The sequence below is a fragment of the Rhinolophus ferrumequinum genome, chromosome 22 (assembly GCF_004115265.2).
Source record: "Rhinolophus ferrumequinum isolate MPI-CBG mRhiFer1 chromosome 22, mRhiFer1_v1.p, whole genome shotgun sequence".
Lineage (NCBI taxonomy): Eukaryota > Metazoa > Chordata > Mammalia > Chiroptera > Rhinolophidae > Rhinolophus > Rhinolophus ferrumequinum.
This window is the reverse complement of record NC_046305.1, coordinates 778,908-796,773: the sequence shown is the minus strand read 5'-3', so window position 1 is coordinate 796,773 and position 17,866 is coordinate 778,908. Positions and strand designations below refer to the sequence as shown.

At 59.6% G+C, this 17,866-nt stretch overlaps 3 protein-coding genes across 4 annotated transcripts; 1 reads left to right on the top strand and 2 right to left on the bottom strand.

The window, feature by feature from the left end:
* The first annotated feature begins 16 nt into the window (after positions 1-16).
* PAQR6 (progestin and adipoQ receptor family member 6) lies at positions 17-4,253 on the top strand. Of its 2 annotated transcripts, none has more exons than XM_033093363.1 (8): positions 17-162; positions 1,239-1,314; positions 1,737-1,864; positions 1,940-2,145; positions 2,258-2,384; positions 2,686-2,782; positions 2,877-3,027; positions 3,362-4,253. In XM_033093363.1, the coding sequence occupies exons 2-8, from the start codon at positions 1,264-1,266 to the stop codon at positions 3,634-3,636; spliced, it is 1,035 nt and encodes a 344-aa protein (XP_032949254.1). In that variant the 5' UTR covers positions 17-162; positions 1,239-1,263; the 3' UTR covers positions 3,637-4,253. The 2 variants fall into 2 exon arrangements, with proteins under 2 accessions (XP_032949254.1, XP_032949255.1); XM_033093364.1 differs by lacking the exon at positions 17-162 and adding an exon at positions 661-745.
* Positions 4,254-4,334: 81 nt separating this feature from the next.
* BGLAP (bone gamma-carboxyglutamate protein) lies at positions 4,335-5,196 on the bottom strand. The gene is made up of 4 exons (XM_033093369.1): positions 5,077-5,196; positions 4,886-4,924; positions 4,677-4,746; positions 4,335-4,587 (listed from the first exon to the last, which is right to left on the bottom strand). Exons 1-4 carry the CDS (start codon positions 5,138-5,140, stop codon positions 4,458-4,460), a joined length of 303 nt encoding a protein of 100 aa, XP_032949260.1. The 5' UTR covers positions 5,141-5,196; the 3' UTR covers positions 4,335-4,457.
* Positions 5,197-5,240: 44 nt separating this feature from the next.
* Positions 5,241-17,080, bottom strand: PMF1 (polyamine modulated factor 1). The gene is made up of 5 exons (XM_033093368.1): positions 16,788-17,080; positions 9,487-9,592; positions 8,729-8,829; positions 8,186-8,381; positions 5,241-6,910 (listed from the first exon to the last, which is right to left on the bottom strand). The coding sequence occupies exons 1-5, from the start codon at positions 16,946-16,948 to the stop codon at positions 6,857-6,859; spliced, it is 618 nt and encodes a 205-aa protein (XP_032949259.1). The 5' UTR covers positions 16,949-17,080; the 3' UTR covers positions 5,241-6,856.
* Positions 17,081-17,866: the final 786 nt, after the last annotated feature.

The following is a 17,866-nucleotide window of genomic DNA, read 5'->3' as shown; positions in this document are numbered from 1 at the left end:
CTGCACAAGGCTGGGATTGTTCCCTGGCTCCCCTTTGTCTCCCACACCCCGCCCAGGCCTGGCCGGCGGGCCTGCCACTTTCCTCTCCCTGCTGCTGGCCTGGCGGCTGGAGCACCCCGGGCCTGCTGACCCACCAGCTTAGGAGCGTCAGCCAAGCTCTGGGTAAGGAAGCTCACCTGGGGCTCTGCCCCCGTTGGGGGGTGATAAGCTGGGGCAGCCCCTCCCCCATCTGCAAGGCTACAGCACACATTCTAGTGCAGAGGCCTTACGCTAAGGGAAGGGACCCTGAGCGGAGCTAGAACCCAGCCAGCATCCTGCCCGCCCTCCCCCAGGTCGCTGGGCAGCACTCCGCACGGGTGGGAGCACCCCCATCCTGCTCCCGGGAACGGCAGGGGGAAACCTTTCGAGGCCCTATCTGTCTTAAAGCTCAGCCGGGGTGCAAGGACTAGGGACCGGGTGGGTCTGTCTTGTTCCCAGCCAGGCTCCCAGCACCCACCTCGCGCAGAGGGTCCCCGAACTGTAGAATGACAGGAGCCGAGGCTCGGGGGATCGACTGGCGACAGGAAGAGGGGCGGGGCTAGGCCTCAGAGTTGCTTGGAAGTTCTGGCCCCGGGAGGTGGGGGCGTGTCCTCGTCCCTGCTCCTCCGGCGGCTCCCTGCCTAGCGGGCCCCGCCCCTCCACTTGTGCCAAGGAATGTGCCTGGGAGAGGGCCTGAGCGGCCGCAGCCACCGGACGCAGGACACAGGTCTGGGGCTGAGAGGGCCATGGGGTCAGGAGGGGCACAAGGGTAGTCCTCAAAAAGCCAGGTGTCCCCCTAATTCCGTGCCCGGGCGGGCATCTGGCGTCCCCGGGAACTCTCCCCGCGCACCGTGGACCCAGGGCTTTCCGCTGGTGGTGGGTGGGCTTAAGCTCTCAGTGCGGACCTCCGAGAGGCAGGCTTCTGAGACAGAACTGGGGGATGGGGGCCTGGACCCAGGGTCCGGGGTTACTGAGGAGGAGGCCCGACCAGCCCCCCAGTGTGGTGACCGGATGCCCCCAGGCTAGGATGGGGAGGGGTCAGGAAGCTGGGCCAGCCTCCCCTGGCCTGAAGGAAGCAGCTTGGTGGCCAGCTACCACACGCACGCATGCGCGCACAGCCCACCCTGGGACTGACCAGGCCCCTCCTGGACCCGGTGATAAGGGGCCTGTGGATGGGAGCAGATACCTGATTCGCACGCCTCCCCCCACTCTGTCTCTAGGTCAACGTGGAGGTGCCGGGCCACCATGCTCAGCCTCAAGCTACCCCAGCTCCTTCGAGTCCACCAGGTCCCCCGGGTGAGGAGCTACACCCTCCAACACCGACTCCCCCGGGACTGACTGGGGCAGAGGCTCCTTAGCAACGGGGGAAGCCCCTCCTGCAGGCTGACTCCTGTCCCTCCCATTGCAGTGAGAGCTTCCTCTGCGCTCCGGGGAGCCGGCTGGGGACCCGCTCCCTAGGCCAGAATGCTCCTCAGAGCCTCCTTCCCAGAGCCCCGGCCTGTGCCCGCTCAGGCCGCCATCCTATGTGGGCCCCTTGCGCTGGCTCTTGTTTCTCATCTACGCTCTGGGTGCTGGACCCTGTGCTAAGATGGCAGTCGGCTGTGGGGCCCCTGTGACCTCCAGCCCACTGTCCTCAAGCCTGCTCCCCTAGCGCTCGCGGAGAGGGGGGTCCGGCACAGTACACAGTGACCCCCCTCTCCCGCCCACCACTGCCCCAGGTGTTCTGGGAAGACGGCATCATATCTGGCTACCGCCGCCCCACCAGCTCGGCCTTGGACTGTGTGCTCAGCTCCTTCCAGATGACCAACGAGACGGTCAACATCTGGACTCACTTCCTGCCCACCTGGTGAGGGAGGCTGTCCCCGCTCAGAGGGTGCTCAGACGGGCTGCGGCTCGGGCTGAGCACGTGCCGCCGCCGCAGGTACTTCCTGTGGCGCCTACTGGCGCTCGCGGGGGGCCCGGGCTTCCGGGCGGAGCCCTACCACTGGCCGCTGCTCGTCTTCCTGCTGCCCACCTGCCTCTACCCTTTCGCGTCGTGCTGCGCGCACACCTTCAGCTCCATGTCGCCCCGCGCGCGCCACATCTGCTACTTCCTGGACTACGGCGCGCTCAGCCTCTACAGCCTGGGTGAGCCCCGCGGGCGGCGGGGCGGGGGCGGCCGGGCGCGGGCGGGCGGCACGGGGTGCGGGGAAGGGTGCGCCCTTCGGGCTTCAGCTCGGCCGCGCCCCCTGCTCCCCAGGCTGCGCCTTCCCCTATGCCGCCTACTCCATGCCGGCCTCCTGGCTACACGGCCGCCTGCACCAGCTGTTTGTGCCCGCCGCCGCACTCAACTCCTTCCTGTGCACCGGCCTCTCCTGTTACTCCCGGTGGGTTCTTGGCCAGCGGTGAAGGGGAGGGCGGAGGGACAGGACAGGGCCCCGGGGATCGCCCAAGCCGGCCAGCCAGCCCGAGCCTGGCGCTAGCACCGTATGTGCACTGTCTCCTTTCGTTCTACAGCCACCTAAGGGGCGGACGTCTTTAGCCCCTTCCCAGGTGTGGTCATTTACGGAGGTCAAGTGCAGCTGCTCATGAAGGGCTCGCAGAGCCACTGAGCTCCGTTGGCGTTCCCTCTTCCTCTGACCTCACCCCAGCAGCAGCTGCTGACCAGCTTTGCCTCCTGCTCCCCAGGTTCCCCGAGCTGGAGAGCCCTGGGCTCAGTAAGGCCCTCCGCACCGGCGCCTTCGCCTACCCCTTCCTGTTCGACAACCTCCCCCTCTTCTACCGGGTAAGGTCCCTGGATCCCCGCCCGGCCCTGCTGCCCCCCTCACCGCAGCCACTGCCCCAGCCCCGCCTGCTCAGCCCTGCCTTTCCTTCGGCAGCTGGGACTGTGCTGGGGCGGGAGCCACAGCTGTGGGCAGGAGGCGCTGAGCTCCAGCCACGGCTACCACCTCGTGTGCGCTCTGCTCACCGGCTTCCTCTTCACTTCCCACCTGCCCGAGCGGCTGGCACCCGGACGCTTTGACTACATCGGTGAGAGCAGGCCCGGCCTGGGAGGGGGCGCGGGGAGACAGCTCCCCAGAGCGGAGAGGCCACTATGGCCAGAGGACATCCTGGGGGACCTCGGGGTCCAGGCCCACCCTCCACTTTGTGGGTGACAGCAAAACTAGTAACCTGTGTGCCAGCGGTTTTGTTTCACGCCTGTCCGCTCATTCTCTCCTCCCGGTAACTGGGAGTCAGGCTTCCTTCTTCCTAATTTTGGGGTACTAGCAGGCCCAGAGGATGGGCTGCCTGCCATGGGTCCCAGGGTGAGCCGGGGCTGCCTGGGGCATGGGGTGTGTGCCCTGACCTGCCCACCCTCCCACAGGCCACAGCCACCAGCTCTTCCACGTCTGTGCGGTGCTGGGCACCCACTTCCAGCTGGAGGCCGTGCTGGCTGACATGGGGTCTCGCCGAGCCTGGCTGGCCACACAGGACCCCCCTCTGGGCCTGGCGGGCACGGTGGCCACGCTGGGCTTGGCGGTGGCTGGGAACCTGCTCATCATCGCGGCCTTCTCAGCCTCTCTGTTCCGGGCCCCCAGTACCTGTCCCCTGCTGCAGGGTGGCCTGCTGGAGGGGGGCACGAAGGCCAAGCAACAGTGAGCCCATCTCGGAGGCTGCCCTGGAGGGAGGCAGGGGCCAAGCCCTGGAGCCGGGGAGGAGCCCAGATCCAGACCTGAAATGTGGGGTCGCCTCTGGGCCTGGAACCGAGTGACTGAGGAGAGTGCAGAGGACGGGAAGGGTGTGGGCGCAGAGAGCAGGAGGGTCAGTGAGGTGCGCTTGGTGGTGCCGGGCAAGTGCTGAGGGTCTGAGAGGGGACGTCGTGTGTCCAGGCAGGAGCCCCCCGACACTGGGATGGGCAGGTGTGGGGGGGCTTGCATCGGGTCCCCTGTCTGCTGCTCCAGGGACGAACTAACACAACTAACCCAGGGCTGCCCTGATCGCTGCTAACTGGGGTGAGGGGCCCACTGTCACCCCCGCCCCCAACCAGCCAGTGCCGCCTGCTGGCAGCCTGGGCCCCGAGTCTGTCCTGGTCACAGCCTGGTCACAGCTGTGCGCGCAGGGCGTGCAGGCCTTCTGGTGTGTCACCGACAGTGCAGTGGGCTGAGGTGGGGGGCGGGTGCTGGGCTAGAGCGGGGACCCTAAACTTTAGAAAGCCACCTTCAATGCTTCTGGAGCGAGGCAGGTACAAATAAAAACCCCCAGCGCTTTGGGAAGCACTCGGACTGAGGACGCACAACCCGCGCGGCGCCGTCCTCCCGGCACCACCCCCAGACGCACAAAGAGGCGGAGCCCCCCGGTTCCTCTTCTGGATTTATTCTGGAGCAGCTGGGCCGGTGGGGACCCCACACGGGTAGGGCAGGGGTGAGGGCGCGGGGAGGCGGCGGGCGCCCGTGGGCAGGCGGCAGGGCGGGCGGCAGGCTCTAGGCGGTTCCGTAGAAACGCGCGTAGGCCTCCTGGAAGCCGATGTGGTCTGCCAGCTCGTCGCAGTCGGGGTTGAGCTCGCACACCTCCCTCTTGGGCTCCAGGGGGTCCGGGTAGGGGCCTGGGGCTCTGAGAGTCCCACACAGCGGCGTCAGCCCCCCGCGCCCCGCAGAAGGCCCGCCTCCCCTCCCGGTGCTCCCTCCTCGTCGTCCTCTCACCCCAGCCCCGGGTCCACGTAGCGACGGGGTCTCTTGACCACCTCACTGCCCTCCTGCCTGGACACGAAGGCTGCGGACAGAGGCCAGGGGTCGGGCGGCTGCCAGTTTGGGGGCACAAGGTGGGGAGCAGGCTGAAAGCCTGGCAGGGGGCTGCGGCTGGGGACCGGGGTGGTGATGGGCACACGGCCGCCATCAGGCCTGCGTCCTACCTGCTCCTCGGCCGGACTCTGCACGGCTGGGCTTTGCACCTGCAAAGGAAAGCAGCCTGGTTCAGCCCTGCTCACGCCTCTGGCAGCTGGGGGCCCACGGGGCTGAGCCTGGGGAGGACTGTTGGGGAGGCCAGGCGCTCTCCGCTCGCAGCCCCCCTCCTCCTCGGCCGGGCGGAGCGGGGGACACTCACCTGCCTGGCCAGCGAGGCAGAGGACGGCCAGGGCCAGCAGGGCGAGGGTCATCAGGGGCCTCATGATGTCTCCGCGGCGGCTGCTGGGATTCAGCTGGCCTGCGTCCGCAGCCTCCAGCTCCATTTATACCCTCCGGGCTGGACCCCAAAGGCTGGGCGGGGGGCTGACCACGGTGCAGGCGGGTCATGGGGGACTCTGCCAGGGCTATTTGGGGGTCATCCGCCCGGCTCTACAGGCCAAACCCCAAAGGATGTTGTGGTTGGAGCTAGGGCAGGCCCCGGGGAAGTGAGGGCACAGGGTGGGCGGACCGCCAGCCTCTGGGTGCCCCAGCCCCCATACTCCCTCAGCGGGGGATGGGTGTGGGGGGCCTAGAGGCCTAACAGATTGCAGTGTACTATGATTTCCACTGTCAGCCGTGGGCAGGAGCCAAACCCCAGGGAGGGAGTGCCGGCCGTGTCCTCGTTCACCCTGCGAGACCAGCCGCAGGCCTGGCGGGGCCTGGTGGGGGCGGCTGGTCTCATCACGCCAGGAGGAAGGGCTGGGTAGCCCAAAGCCAACAGAAGTGGGGCCAGCGAGATAAGGACAGCCTGCATCTGGGGCAGGCAAGGGGGTCAGTGCGATGGGGACCCCCATCCTATGCCCTTCCCAGGGCCTCTGAGTGCTCCTAACCCCCGATCCTGGTGGGAACAACCTTGGGGACCTGTCCTCCAGGGGAAACATCCAGCCTGAAAAACCCTGTCCCACAGCTGAGCCTGGAGAGGCGGCAGGGTGACCTCTCCCCACCCACTCACCTGACAGCACCCGCCACCCCACCCCAGGGCCTGTGGGGGGCGAGGGGGCAGCTGGATGTTTGGATGCTGCAGCTGCAGGAGAACCATGGGCTCGATGCAGGGGGCCAGGTGGGGGTGGTGAGCAGGGGCCACCTGAATTCTGAGTGTCAGTGTCCCCAGGGCTCCCACAGACCCAACGAACCCTGTTTCCAGTTAGGGGGAGAACCTCACGAGGGAAGAACATTTTGCCCCACCCCTCCCCTCCCCTCCCCTCTGCTCGCTGGTCTGGAGGAAGCACTTTTCCCACCTTCGCTGAACCCCCATACCCGCTGGCCCAGGCGTGGGAACCCAGAAGCCCACCTGCTCTGTGAGCACCGGGCCCCCCCCAGAGCTCTCCTCAGAATTAACTCAAACCATCAAATCGAAGGGGAGGCTGGGTTGAACAGGGACACCACCTGGAAGCTGGTCCTCACCTCAGGGAACCCCGGGGTCCTGGTTTCTGTGACAAAGGGCTTCACCCCCGCCACCCCACTGAGCCTGGAGGCTCTGGACTGCAGCCGAGACCCGAGGGAGCCCAGGAGGGGCCGCAGCCGCCAGAGGCCCCGGCGGAAGCAGCGTCCACAGATTACAGTGTAGTGAGTGGAGGAAGTTTATTTACGGATGTGGGGATGTGGGAGAGCACAGCCAGGGGCCTGGGGCTGGCTGGCAAGGGGGCAATCAGTGGCAGATTCCCCAGGCCAGGCCGGAGGGAAGGCTCGGGGACAGGGGGAGGGGGACCCAGGGGAGCGAGGCATGGAGCCTGCTTCCCAGGGTGGGAGCTGATCACCCCATTAGAAGCCGACAGGATGGGATCTGAAGGTAGCGCGTGTGATCCCCCAGGAGCCCCAAGGCACAGTGGCGATGGGGCCTGTGCAGGCTGGTCCCCCAACTCATTCCATCACTGCTTAGGGACTGGGCACCGTTTCAGCTGCTCTCAGGCGCCTTCTGCTCCTGGTCCCTGCCGGCTCCCTCACTCGGGCTCCCTCAGCACGGCCACCAGCTCCTTGCGTCCTTTGTGGAGAGCCTGCCATGAATGGGAGCGGAGAGACAGGCTGGGAGTGGAGACGACCCACCGCCTTCCCCTGCACGGCCTCCCCTCCAGGGCCACTTCCCCAGGCCCGGCAGGCACGTGAGAAGTCCCCGCTCGGCAGGTGTCTACGGCAGCCACCCAGCCAGGGCCTCCCCAGGGGCCCCAGTGTCTCCTTCCGTCTCGGCGCCCACTGCCCTATCTAACAGGAACGTCTCGAGTGCAGTGAGTGGACTTCCGCTGGGCCAGACACGGGTACTGGTGCAGAAGTGCGCTCTGCAGCTCTGCACGGGTCTCAGCAGGGGCCACGCCATCAGCCGATGGGCCTGGAGCTGCCATGGCAGAGGCGGCCCTGAGAGCAGGGGGCTGAGATGCCAGGGCCCTGGGCGTCATCATTTGGCCAACTTGGAAGCTAGGGCCCAGACAGGGGAGTGACTGGAGCCTCATGGTGACAGAGTGGCAATGGCATAGCAGCATCTAGCCAGGGGACTCAGCGGGGTGGCCCCACAAATGCCCAAGACACAACTCTGAGCTGCGGGAGCCACCCCACAAGACAGCACCAGGCTGACGGCTTCGGTCGTCTTGCTGCTGCCACTCCGTCCCCCAGGGCCGGCCTGTGATGTGGGGACGAGGGGCAGAGCAAGCCTCCTGCCACTGCCCGAGCCTCGGGGCCCTGCTGAGGCCGGGGTGGGGTCCTGAGGCTCAGCTGCCGGGCCTTGGAAGAGAAGCCCTAGGAATCCAGGAGCTCAGATTTGGGGCCCATTCCCCTGTGAACAGGAGGGCCTGCCCCAGGAAGGGAGCCATCAAATGGCTGTAGGCTGGACGTGAGATGAGGGGTGAACCGAGAGGGGTGCCGCTGCTCAGGCCCTCCTAGAAACCCTCTTCTGGAACCACACTGTGAGCCAGGAAGCAAGCGCATGTCGCACGCTGCGGCCACACCTGCCGTCCGTCAGCGGCCTGAACACCCCCTTCCCCGTATTCACCAACTTGGCCCCAAGTGACCTTGGCCGCTTTCAAAACTTCAGTCCACCCTGAAAGGACACATGTTGCATGCAGGATGTTTTCAATGTGAAGCCCCAGAGGCCACCACATTGCATGTGTGGTGAAGGAACTAGACATGGAGCAGCCGGCCGGGCTGCAGAGGGTCACCCCGTCACCCCACTCAGACATGGAGCTGCCGGCCCCTTGGGCAAGTCACTTGTTCTCTCCGGGCCTGCTGTCTCCTCTGCTGCACCAGGGGACAGTGCCTGAGGGCAGGGCTGGGACACCCACCTGCCAGGCCTGCCACCGGGCCTGGCCCTGTAGCTGTAGCTCCTGCACCTGCCGGCGCCCAGCCAGGACGGCGTCCGCCAGCTGCCTGTTCTCAGCCTCCTGTCTCTGCAGCCGGCGCTGCAGGGCGTCCCGCTGACGCAGGAGGCAGGGCACGGTGACACTGCACAGGTCCTTCTCTGGGATCCCACTGGGGCGCCTGGAGGAGCAGGGCACAGGGCGGGCGGGGGAGGGCGCAGCGGTGAGGATTCTGCCTCCAACTCCAGCAGGACAGCCGGCCTTTGTGTGTCGTTCTTGGCTGACACTTGGCAGAGCAGCCAGGGGCCCGGGCCAGCCTCATGGACGCGACCCCACGCCCGCTCTTCAGCCTCCTCCCACCCTTCCTGCCTCTTCTCCACGGGCCAGAGGGGTCCGGCAGCAGAATCCCCAGGAAGGCCCCCTCAATCCACCTCAAAGCCCTGGATGATTCGCGCTTGCTGGGGCTCCCCTCCCCAGAGGGCACCGTGGTGTCACTGTGGTCTCCCCCCCACCCCCGGCCCCTCTCACCAGGCCGGCTCCTTGCGGCCTCGGCCTTCTTCCACAATGGTGTCCAGGGCGTTCAGGACAGCCTCCAGGTTCCCCTCCGCTTTGATGTCAGAGACCTCCTCCTGAAGGGCGAGGAGGAAGCGGAACGGTGCCGACCAGCCCCGAGCGGAAACACGTGAAACTGCCAACAGCGCGCAGCCCGGTCGGAGCCAGCTCAGTGCTGCCGTGTCCTCAGACAAACACCCACCTGCCCACATGTGACTTCACAGCATAAAGGCGAAGATGACAACACTTAGAGCGCCTGCAGCGGGGCTCGGTGCCATCCTCACCGGGCACTGCGGCCTGACCACACGGACCCATCCTGGAGTGTGACAGCAGGGGTTTCACTGTCCTCTGGGACCAAGGGACACAGATCCTTTCTGGGTCCCCTCTAGTGCACAGTCCCATGAATTCAACAACTGGCGAAACGCCCCTCTGGGACAGGCACCAGGCACTGGAGACACAAGAAGAGTGACCCCCGTGCCCTCGCTGACCTCACAGGGCTGGTGGGCACACAACATGTCAACACTCAATTCCCATCCAGGACAATGACAGAAAGGGCACTGAAGATACCCAGTCATTTGAAGGGACAGCTGTCACTGCAGCCTGCTGGACACAGAGGACACTTCTAGGGACAGCAGGACCCAGAGGGCGGACGGTAGGGGCCCTGCCTTCAGGGGGCTGGCAGGCTGGCGGCAGGACGCAAGCCCACAGCACCCGCTGGGCTTCTTGCCACTCACCCGGATAGACGTCTGCAACTGGGTCACCAACTTGTCGTAGATGCGCCGTGTCACCTCCGGCTGCAACTGGTAGAAGCGCTTGTAACAGTCGGTGAATCTCTGGTAGCTGGAGTCGGGGAGACAAAGCGGGAGTCAAACGCGGCCAGTCACCAGTTAGCGCTCGTACTTGGGCACCGCTGGCTCTCATCACAGGTCTAGGCTGTCATCGTCCCGGGTAGAGGCAGGGACGCAACCCGTCTCATCTGCAACACCAGCCAGTCACAGGGGACGGCTCGCACCTACCAGGCCCCCGCTTTCCCTCAGCAGAGTCCCAGCTGAGTTCAGCTGACCATTAATCCAGCCACATTTCTGATTCTTAAACTTTACTGACCATTAAACCAGCAGGAGGGCCTGTTAAAACACAGATGGCTGGGCCCCACCCTGTTTCTAACAAGCTCCCAGGTGCTGCTGGTCTGGGTACCACACTGTGACGACCTCAGGCACCCCAGGCGCCTTGCAGGCCTGGACTAGGACGGGTACGTGGCCTCTGTGAGGTTTCCTTGCTCCTACAAAGAGCCCCGGCAGGAACCGGTGCCCTTGCCCTGGGACGGGACCGTACCCAGGGGATGCCTCCTGCTCCCAGCGGCTGCGGGCCCTGCCTGGCACAGTTTATCCCTCAGGAGGAGGCAGAGCAGAAAGAGGCAAGAATCGGGGGTCTCCAAAGACATCGTCTTGCTAGTGAGGTAACGGATTTCCTCATTGGTCACGCCATTTCAAGTCGGCGTCTGTCGTGGCAGCCGAGAGCACTTGACTGACACATCCCTAGTAGCTGGAAAGGTCAAAGGGTATCCAGCACACTCCCAATGGCTGTTGCTGGACAAAGAAATCCTGGAAGTGAATGACTCTCCCAGCTGTCTTCTCTTCCTCCTCCCGTTTGCTCACAGGCTTCTCTGCCTCTCAGGCCCTGCCCTTCCACGATCGCCCACTGAGTACCCGTGTCACCCACCAGGCAGGGGGTGGCGCGGCCCCCGACGCTGCCGTAGACATGGCAGCAGACAGAGACCCTCGCGTGAATGCGGTGATGACACTTGTGGAGGCTGCTGCGGGGGTTACGGGGCTGAGACGGAACCATGGGGTCATCTTTAAGTGAGGGGGTGGCTTTATTCTCGGAGAGCTGCTCGCCAGCCTCCAGCAGCACGCCTGGGAGAGGGTGACAGTCGCTCACCTTTCGGATGGTACAGATTTGATCTGAGTACACCCTGGAGGCTAAACCGAGGCACCAAAGGACAATACAAAGAGCAGACAATGGGCCTTTCACCCTCAGCAGAGCCCCAGACATCTTGTTGTTCTGCTGCTGGCCTAGCAGCCACGCAGTCTGTGGCTGCACGGAGGGACGTGGGAGGACGCGTGACGCCTGACAAGTGGGGCTGAAGTTGAAACCGGGTAATTGTGGCTTGAAATGGGTTTGGCTTGGACGTGGAAGATCCTGTCTCTCCTCCCAGCCCACATGACAGGCGGAGGGTCTGAGCTGGGCACCTCTCAGTTCAGTTCGGGCAGCTGGCCGCTCAGGGCCCGGGGCAGGGGTGAGGCAAACTCCGCCACCAGTGCTGCTCAGGAACTCTGCTGTCCCCCTTGGGGTCTGAGGATGCAGTGAAAGTGAAGGGCCACATGCTGCAAAGACAAGGAGGGCAGGTGGCCAGCCGAGGCCAGCGCCAGGGAGCACGGGGGAAGCAAAGCGATCCCTCATCTTCCTCTCAGTGTTTTTGGATGTGGACCCCCAGCATGGGCATATGTTACAGGCGCCCAGCACAGTGACCTGCCTTCCATGGACTGTGAGACACTTCCTGCTAGAAGTTTAGTTCACCACACCCCTCACCAGCTGGACACTTTCTTTCCCTCTACAAGCCCCAGTCCCTCATCTGTGGCATAAATCATGACCACCGAGAGGAGTAAATGAGGTTACGGGAAGCGCTTCGCACAACGCCCCGGGCAGGGGTTGCTGAACGCCCGTGAGCGGCCACTGCTCTCGCCAGCTTCAGAGCCCTGCCCCTCGGAAGTGCAGGACGCTCAGGCCCGGGGCGCCCCACAATGGAGAAGTGTCCTCCCCTGCAGAACGCAAGTGCTCGGTAAAAGGCACCTTGGGGACAGTCACGTGTGCGGAACAGGACCCAGCTGCAGGAAGAACCCACTGGCTCCCACGAGAGAAAAGGCTGAAGTGTGCCCCCTCCCTCGCCATGCTACGTTTATCATTAATTAAAAGCAGCTTTTAAAAACTGCAGTTACCAAGTTTCAAAACCAAGATGACTACATTCACTGATTTAAACCAATTGTTTCCTCTTGGATACTTATTATGCGCTGACACACCCTCACTGGTTTTGAACTCGGTGATAAAGCATTTCATTTCTTGCACTAAAAACTCACTGTGAATTACCACATAACTTTAAAAAAAAAAATGACTTCAAAATATCGAGCCCAGGGGCAGCTGGATGGCTCAGTTGTTTGGAGTGGGAGCTCTTAACAGGGTTGCCAGTTCGATTCCCACATGGGCCAGTGAGCTGCGCCCTCCATAACTAGATTGAAGACAACAAGCTGCAGCTGAGCTTCTGGAGGGGTCACCAGATGGCTCAGTTGGTCAGAGCGCCAGCTGTCAGCAACAAGGTTGCTGGTTCAATTCCTGCGTGGGATGGTGGGCTGTGCCCCCTGCAACTAAAGATTGAAAACAGCAAGTGGACTTGGAGCTGAGCTGCGCCCTCCACAACTAAATTGATGGGCCCTGGAGAAACACACTGTCCCCAAATATTCCCTAATAAAACTTAAAAAAAAAAAAATCGAGCCCAGATCGAGCTCTGGTGATTCGTTGATTTGTCAGTCTGGTGATTTATGTGCAGACAGACTGCAGGCACGGAAAGGTGGGAGGCTGGACAAGTAAACACGAGCCAGCATGGCTGGGCTAAAGGAGCCCGGCTTGCCCTCCTCACCATAGGAACGGGCTTCTTGCCCAACTGAGCGCCTATTTCACACACTGTCCACTAGAGGGCAGGCGGGGACTGGCGCTTCAGTCCCAATAAAGAAATGGGGCAGAGAAGACTGAGATCCAGACAAATAGAAGCTTTGGTGGCTCAGTTGGTTGGAGTGGGAGCTCTTAACAGGGTTGCCGGTTCGATTCCCACATGGGCCAGTGAGCTGCGCCCTCCACAACTAGATTGAAGACAACAAGCTACAGCTGAGCTTCAGGAGGGGCCACCAGATGGCTCAGTTGGTTAGAGCGTGAGCTCTTAACAAGGTTGTCGGTTCAACTCCCCCATGGGATGGTGGGCTGCACCCCCTGCAATTAAGATCGAAAAAAAATGGCAACTGGACTTGGAGCTGAGCTGCGTCCTCCACAACTCGATTGACTTGGAGCTGCTGGGTCCTGGTAGAACACACTGTTCCCCAATATTCCCCAATTAAAAAACAAAACAAAAGACAAACAGAAGCTGGGGATCACTGTGACAGAAATTCATGCTCTCCACTTCCACTGTGCCCGTTTCGTTAAGAAATGTTTCTCTGTTTGGTCTTTCTCCCTCTCCCTTCCCCAGCTGTGTGCGCTGGGCAGCCGGTCCTGAGAAAGGAGAAAGGGAGGAGGGAAAATAACAAACGGAAATGTTCACTGATTTATGAGAACTGATTTATGATGCAGACTGCATTAAAAAGTTATCTTTCAGAAATTAATCTGTTACAGCTTTAGGTCACCAGGTCTTAGGTTAACCTTTTATTGCTTGGATTCTTTGGAAGCTGCTAGAAACTTAATAGTGAGAATGTGAAATTGGGACACTTTTTCTGAAAAAGAACTAAAAAGAATTCTGATTTGATAAATGTTAGCATGAAGGTTTAAAATATCATCGGGATACCTGTATTCATATATTCACTTAACAAACATTGAGCACGAGCCAAACCAAGTCTCCCAAAATTGATCTGTAAGTTCTTTACAATCTCAACAAAATTGCAGCTGAGTATTTTGAGAAACCAGAAAATTTACTTTAAAGTTTAAAAGGAAAAACCGGGCGGACGGGTAGCTCAGTTGGTTAGAGCGCACGAGCTCTGGGCAATGGGTCAGCGAGCTGTGTCCTCTGCAACTAGAATGAAGTCAATGACCTGCCGCTGAGCTCCCGGCTGGCTCAGTTGGTTGGAGCGCGTCCTCTCAACCACAAGGTTGCCGGTTTGACTCCCACAAGGGATGGTGGGCTGCGCCCCCTGCAACTAGAAAACGGCAACTGGACCTGGAGCTGAGCTGCGCCCTCCACAACTAAGACTGAAAGGACAACAACTTGACTTGGAAAAGTACTGGAAGTACACACTGTTCCCCAATAAAATCTTTAAAAAAAAAAAAAAAAGGAAAAAACCAAGGTATCCAAACAGCTGGGGAAAAGAGGGGGGTTCGTTTGTACCACACTTAAGGTTTGTTCCAAAGGCCTGGTGTTAAGAACCCAGTGCACCCACACAAAGACAGGCAAAGGGCTCAGTGGGGCAGAAGAGAGGCCCAGCCATCCGACAGACGGGGGCTCCAGAGAGCAATGAGGACGGATGAACTGTTTAGGTGACAGTAACTGGGAAAGCTAGAAAAATGAGACTGGCCGAGACCACCACCTTACACCTTAATCCAGGCAGATGGAAGGTTTTCAGTAGAGAGTAAAATGATAAAACAGCCAACAGAAGAAAACATGGGAGATTATCTTTGTGACCTAGGTGTGGGGATAGCCTCTATAAGCAAGATCCCAAAAGCACAAACCATAGGGGAAAAGTATAATTACATGAAAAGTAAGGGCTTAAAAAATAAATTATTAGGCGATACTTAACAATTTATTATGACTGAGGAATGCTGAGTTAGTCTGGAGGCTGAGAAAGGAGCGTCATGGGGATCCATCCAGCTTGTGGGGGCGTCCCCCAGGATGACCGCTTTTCTCTTTATGCTTTATCCTCCTGGTGTAAAGTGCAAACAAACTACAATCTGTGTTATTTTTTTACCTGATTGAAGATTTCTGTTCCTCAGAGGACATTACAGACAAAGTTAACACCTCTTAGACAGAGAAAGAAATCTTCTTCAGTCTAAAACTGACAAGCAATTGATTTCTAGACTATACCAGGAATTCCAGGAAATCAAGATAAAAACCCCAACTAAAAAAAAAAAGGGTCTAAAAAAACAGCTGGAGGAAATGAGCAGGCAGTTCACAGAAGAGGAAACCAAATGACTACCAACTACAACAGGAAATGCCCAAACCAATTACATGCCAATTCAAATAACAGATACCTTTTCACACCTTCAGAGCAGCAGGTGTTAGAATGGCAGATGCCCAGAGATGGCGAGAATGCTGGAGAGAGGAACAGCTTTTCTGGGGAGCAGTCTGACAAACACAGCTAAGTGTATACCGCTGGGCCCAGTCACCCCTCTCCGTTACCGACCTCACAGAAATTCTAGCACTCGTTCGAGAGGGGATGTACAACGGCATTCATCCTGGCATAACTAGGTGTCCACGAGAGGCAGTGGGTGAGTGCTGCGTGCTTATCACGGATGACAGGCCCTGAGAAGCTCTGATCTACATGCACTTACAGGGTATGGTTAGATTTTCTTTAAAAAAAAAAAGGTGTGGAGTGAAAAAAGACAGCACAATCATCTTTCATATAAACTTAAAACATATACGACAAAACAACATATTTTACATGGAAACAAACACTCAAATGTCACTTCCTTGCACTCACCCTAACCCGGAGCCTCTCCACACTGCTTCCTATTTCTTTACCCTGATTTTTCTCTACACCATGAAGTCAGGGACCTTTCCGTCTTGATCACTGCTCCATGTCCAGCTCCTAGAACAGAGCCTGGGACATTGCAGACGGTCGATAAATATGGGTACATGAACAAGTGAATAAATAGAGGACATACAGCCAACAGAAAGCAGGGTCTCTGAGGAGGGAAGAGGAGGGCAAGAATGAGTAGGGAAGGATCAACCCATCAAGGGAGGGAACGTACCTTGACGTAATAATGAATGTGTGTCATGAATGGTCCATAAAAAGAATGAGTTATTTTATCAAATTCATTATATGGAAATTAGGCCCTGCAGGATAAGGCTGTTCCCGGCCTGTCCAGCCTCCTCTGATTTCACTCTCCCTCTGATCACTATGTTGTAGCCACTGCCTCTGCCGGTTTCTAGAATGCCCTGAGCATCCCAGGGCCTCTGCACAAGCTGTCCCCTTGCTGAAATGCTTTTTTCTAGTTCTTTCTCTTATTCTTCAAGTTACAGCTCAGTGTCCCCAGAGTAGTGTCCCCTAACCATCCTAACTAGTGTTTTCCTTTCTGCCAAGTTGCTGGTACATCACCTGCTAATTACCTCCCCAAGCTCTGAGTGTTGTATTTATTGCACGTCTCTAGCCACTGAACGCAAGCTCCGAGAGGGGGCCCTGTCTGCTGGGCCCGTGCCCCGCACCTGACCAGCTACCCAGCAGACTAGGCACTCAGATATACGCTGAGGGAATTAATGAGTGAAGAAATGGATCCTAAAGTCTAAGCAGGAGGGCGGGAAGAAACCCACAGGGGAGAAGATGGGCGTCTTGATGAGGTCGAAGGACAGAACTTTGGGGGCCGATGGAGAAAAGGCGGGGGCCAAACCCTTGACGTTCTGATGTGTGTTTCAGCATTAAAGTGCTCAGCGCTGGGATCATGGACAAAACTCTTCCTTTAAAGTGTCCGATATCGTTATAATACTGTTGTATAAAATAAAAAGCAAGACAGGAAAGTGTTTCTATGGTAACACATTTAGTCCTCACAACCACCCAGGGAAGGGATTATTCCCACGATAAATAAAATGCTAGTGCTTTCTATGTGGCAGGCCCTGTTCTGAGCGCTGTCTGTGTATCTACTCATTTATTAGAATTCTCCAAACAGCCCTCAGAGAAAGGTCCTCCTGTTGCCGTTTTACTGCGGAGGGGCTGCGGCGCAGCGCGGGTAAGCCCTGCTTACGTGATGCGGGGCCGTGATCTGAACCCTGATCTCACTCCAAAGCCGGCATCTTTCCTGTCGGCTGACCACACGTCAGGCAGCTAGTCGGTCCAGGTGGGCCGCGTCACCGGCTTGGGCACACACCACGTGACTCCCGGAGGCTCCGGGATGGACAGCCGGCCGGCCAACCCTCCAACAGCGCGACCCACGTGACTGAGCTGCCGGTCGGTTTACCGCCCAGGCCATCTCGCGGGAATCTCGCGGGATTTCGACCCCGGCCGGCCAAACGCGCTCCTCTTGGCCGCTCCCGCTGGGAGACTTGTTCTCAGCCTCACTTCCTCCACCTTACCTGCCGGCGGCGATCAGCTTCTGGAGGAAAGTGTCCACCGTGGTGTCGAGGAGCTTCATCCTCGAAATGGTCGTGTCGGGGGGCACCGATTCCGGGGACGACCCCTCGGGCCCTTTTTCCTCACAGCCGCCGCCTACATTAACATCACTCGCTTCCGCCATGTTGAAATGAACCGCCAAATCTAACTGGCCCGGCCGCCCCGCCCACCGGAGTCCCCGATTGGCTGCTCCCGGCACTGGACGCCCCCGATTGGAAGCAGCGGAATGTCTATCACCGAGGCACCGGCGGGGAGGGGAAAGCGCCGGAGGCGGAGGGCTGTGCACTGGCGGGCGGAGAGCTGTGATAAGCTTCAACACTGTCTCCGCAGGCCGGCGAAGGAAGCGCGCGCCAAAGCTCAGGGGCTCAATAAAAACGTTTAATTACACTTCAGAGACTTCGTACACTGTAACAGTGCATGTTCACTGTTAATATTCACAAGGGTCCATTTGATCAAATGTTCACCGCCTCGGCATTTCCATTCCCGTCCCTGGATACTCCAGCAGCGTTCCTGTCTTGCCCGGTCTCCCAAGTCTCTTGCAGTTTTGGCCGATACATCACAGCTTCAGGCTGCTCTGGTCTGTGGTCCTGGGGAAACGGAAGCCCACTGTCCCATCCCCACTACGGCACTGTCATTGCACCCGATCCCGTCCACTAAACTGTTCCACGGGCAAGCAGGGGCCAGGGGTCTCTGTCACTATACTCACATTATCCTCTCAAACTGCGTGTGAGAGGGAGGGAGGGAGGAAGGAGGGAGGCACACAGAAAATGAAAGACTGAAATACTGTGAGAAAACAGAAGGAAAGGCGTCTGAGAGGGAGAAACATCCTACGCGAGAGGCAGGAGACGACCTGCTGCCCGTGATACTGTACCCACTAGGCCAAAGTGGGGAAGGACTGAAGACAACTCTCTAGGGAGCGGAAGGCGCTGAGAAAACCAATCTCCAAATGTATCACTAGAGTGAGCTTCAAGAAAGAAGGGGTCGTTGGCTTCCGTATGTTGGTGGTTCTTAGGGTAAAGGGGTGACAGGGGCAGCAAGATTC

Excerpts from the sequence above, each read along its gene's own strand:
- PMF1 (XM_033093368.1), bottom strand. The coding sequence starts at position 16,948 with ATGGCGGAAGCGAGTGATGTTAATGTAGGCGGCGGCTGTGAGGAAAAA. Across the intron at positions 8,830-9,486 it reads AGTTGCAGACGTCTATCCGG|GAGGAGGTCTCTGACATCAA; the intron begins GTGAGTGGCAAG and ends CTCGCCCTTCAG. Across the intron at positions 6,911-8,185 it reads CCCGGTGGCAGGCCTGGCAG|GCTCTCCACAAAGGACGCAA; the intron begins GTGGGTGTCCCA and ends CATTCATGGCAG.
- BGLAP (XM_033093369.1), bottom strand. The coding sequence starts at position 5,140 with ATGAGGCCCCTGATGACCCTCGCCCTGCTGGCCCTGGCCGTCCTCTGC. Across the intron at positions 4,925-5,076 it reads CTGCCTCGCTGGCCAGGCAG|GTGCAAAGCCCAGCCGTGCA; the intron begins GTGAGTGTCCCC and ends TTTCCTTTGCAG. Across the intron at positions 4,588-4,676 it reads TACGTGGACCCGGGGCTGGG|AGCCCCAGGCCCCTACCCGG; the intron begins GTGAGAGGACGA and ends TGGGACTCTCAG.
- PAQR6 (XM_033093363.1), top strand. The coding sequence starts at position 1,264 with ATGCTCAGCCTCAAGCTACCCCAGCTCCTTCGAGTCCACCAGGTCCCC. Across the intron at positions 2,146-2,257 it reads GCTCAGCCTCTACAGCCTGG|GCTGCGCCTTCCCCTATGCC; the intron begins GTGAGCCCCGCG and ends CCTGCTCCCCAG. Across the intron at positions 2,783-2,876 it reads ACCTCCCCCTCTTCTACCGG|CTGGGACTGTGCTGGGGCGG; the intron begins GTAAGGTCCCTG and ends TTCCTTCGGCAG.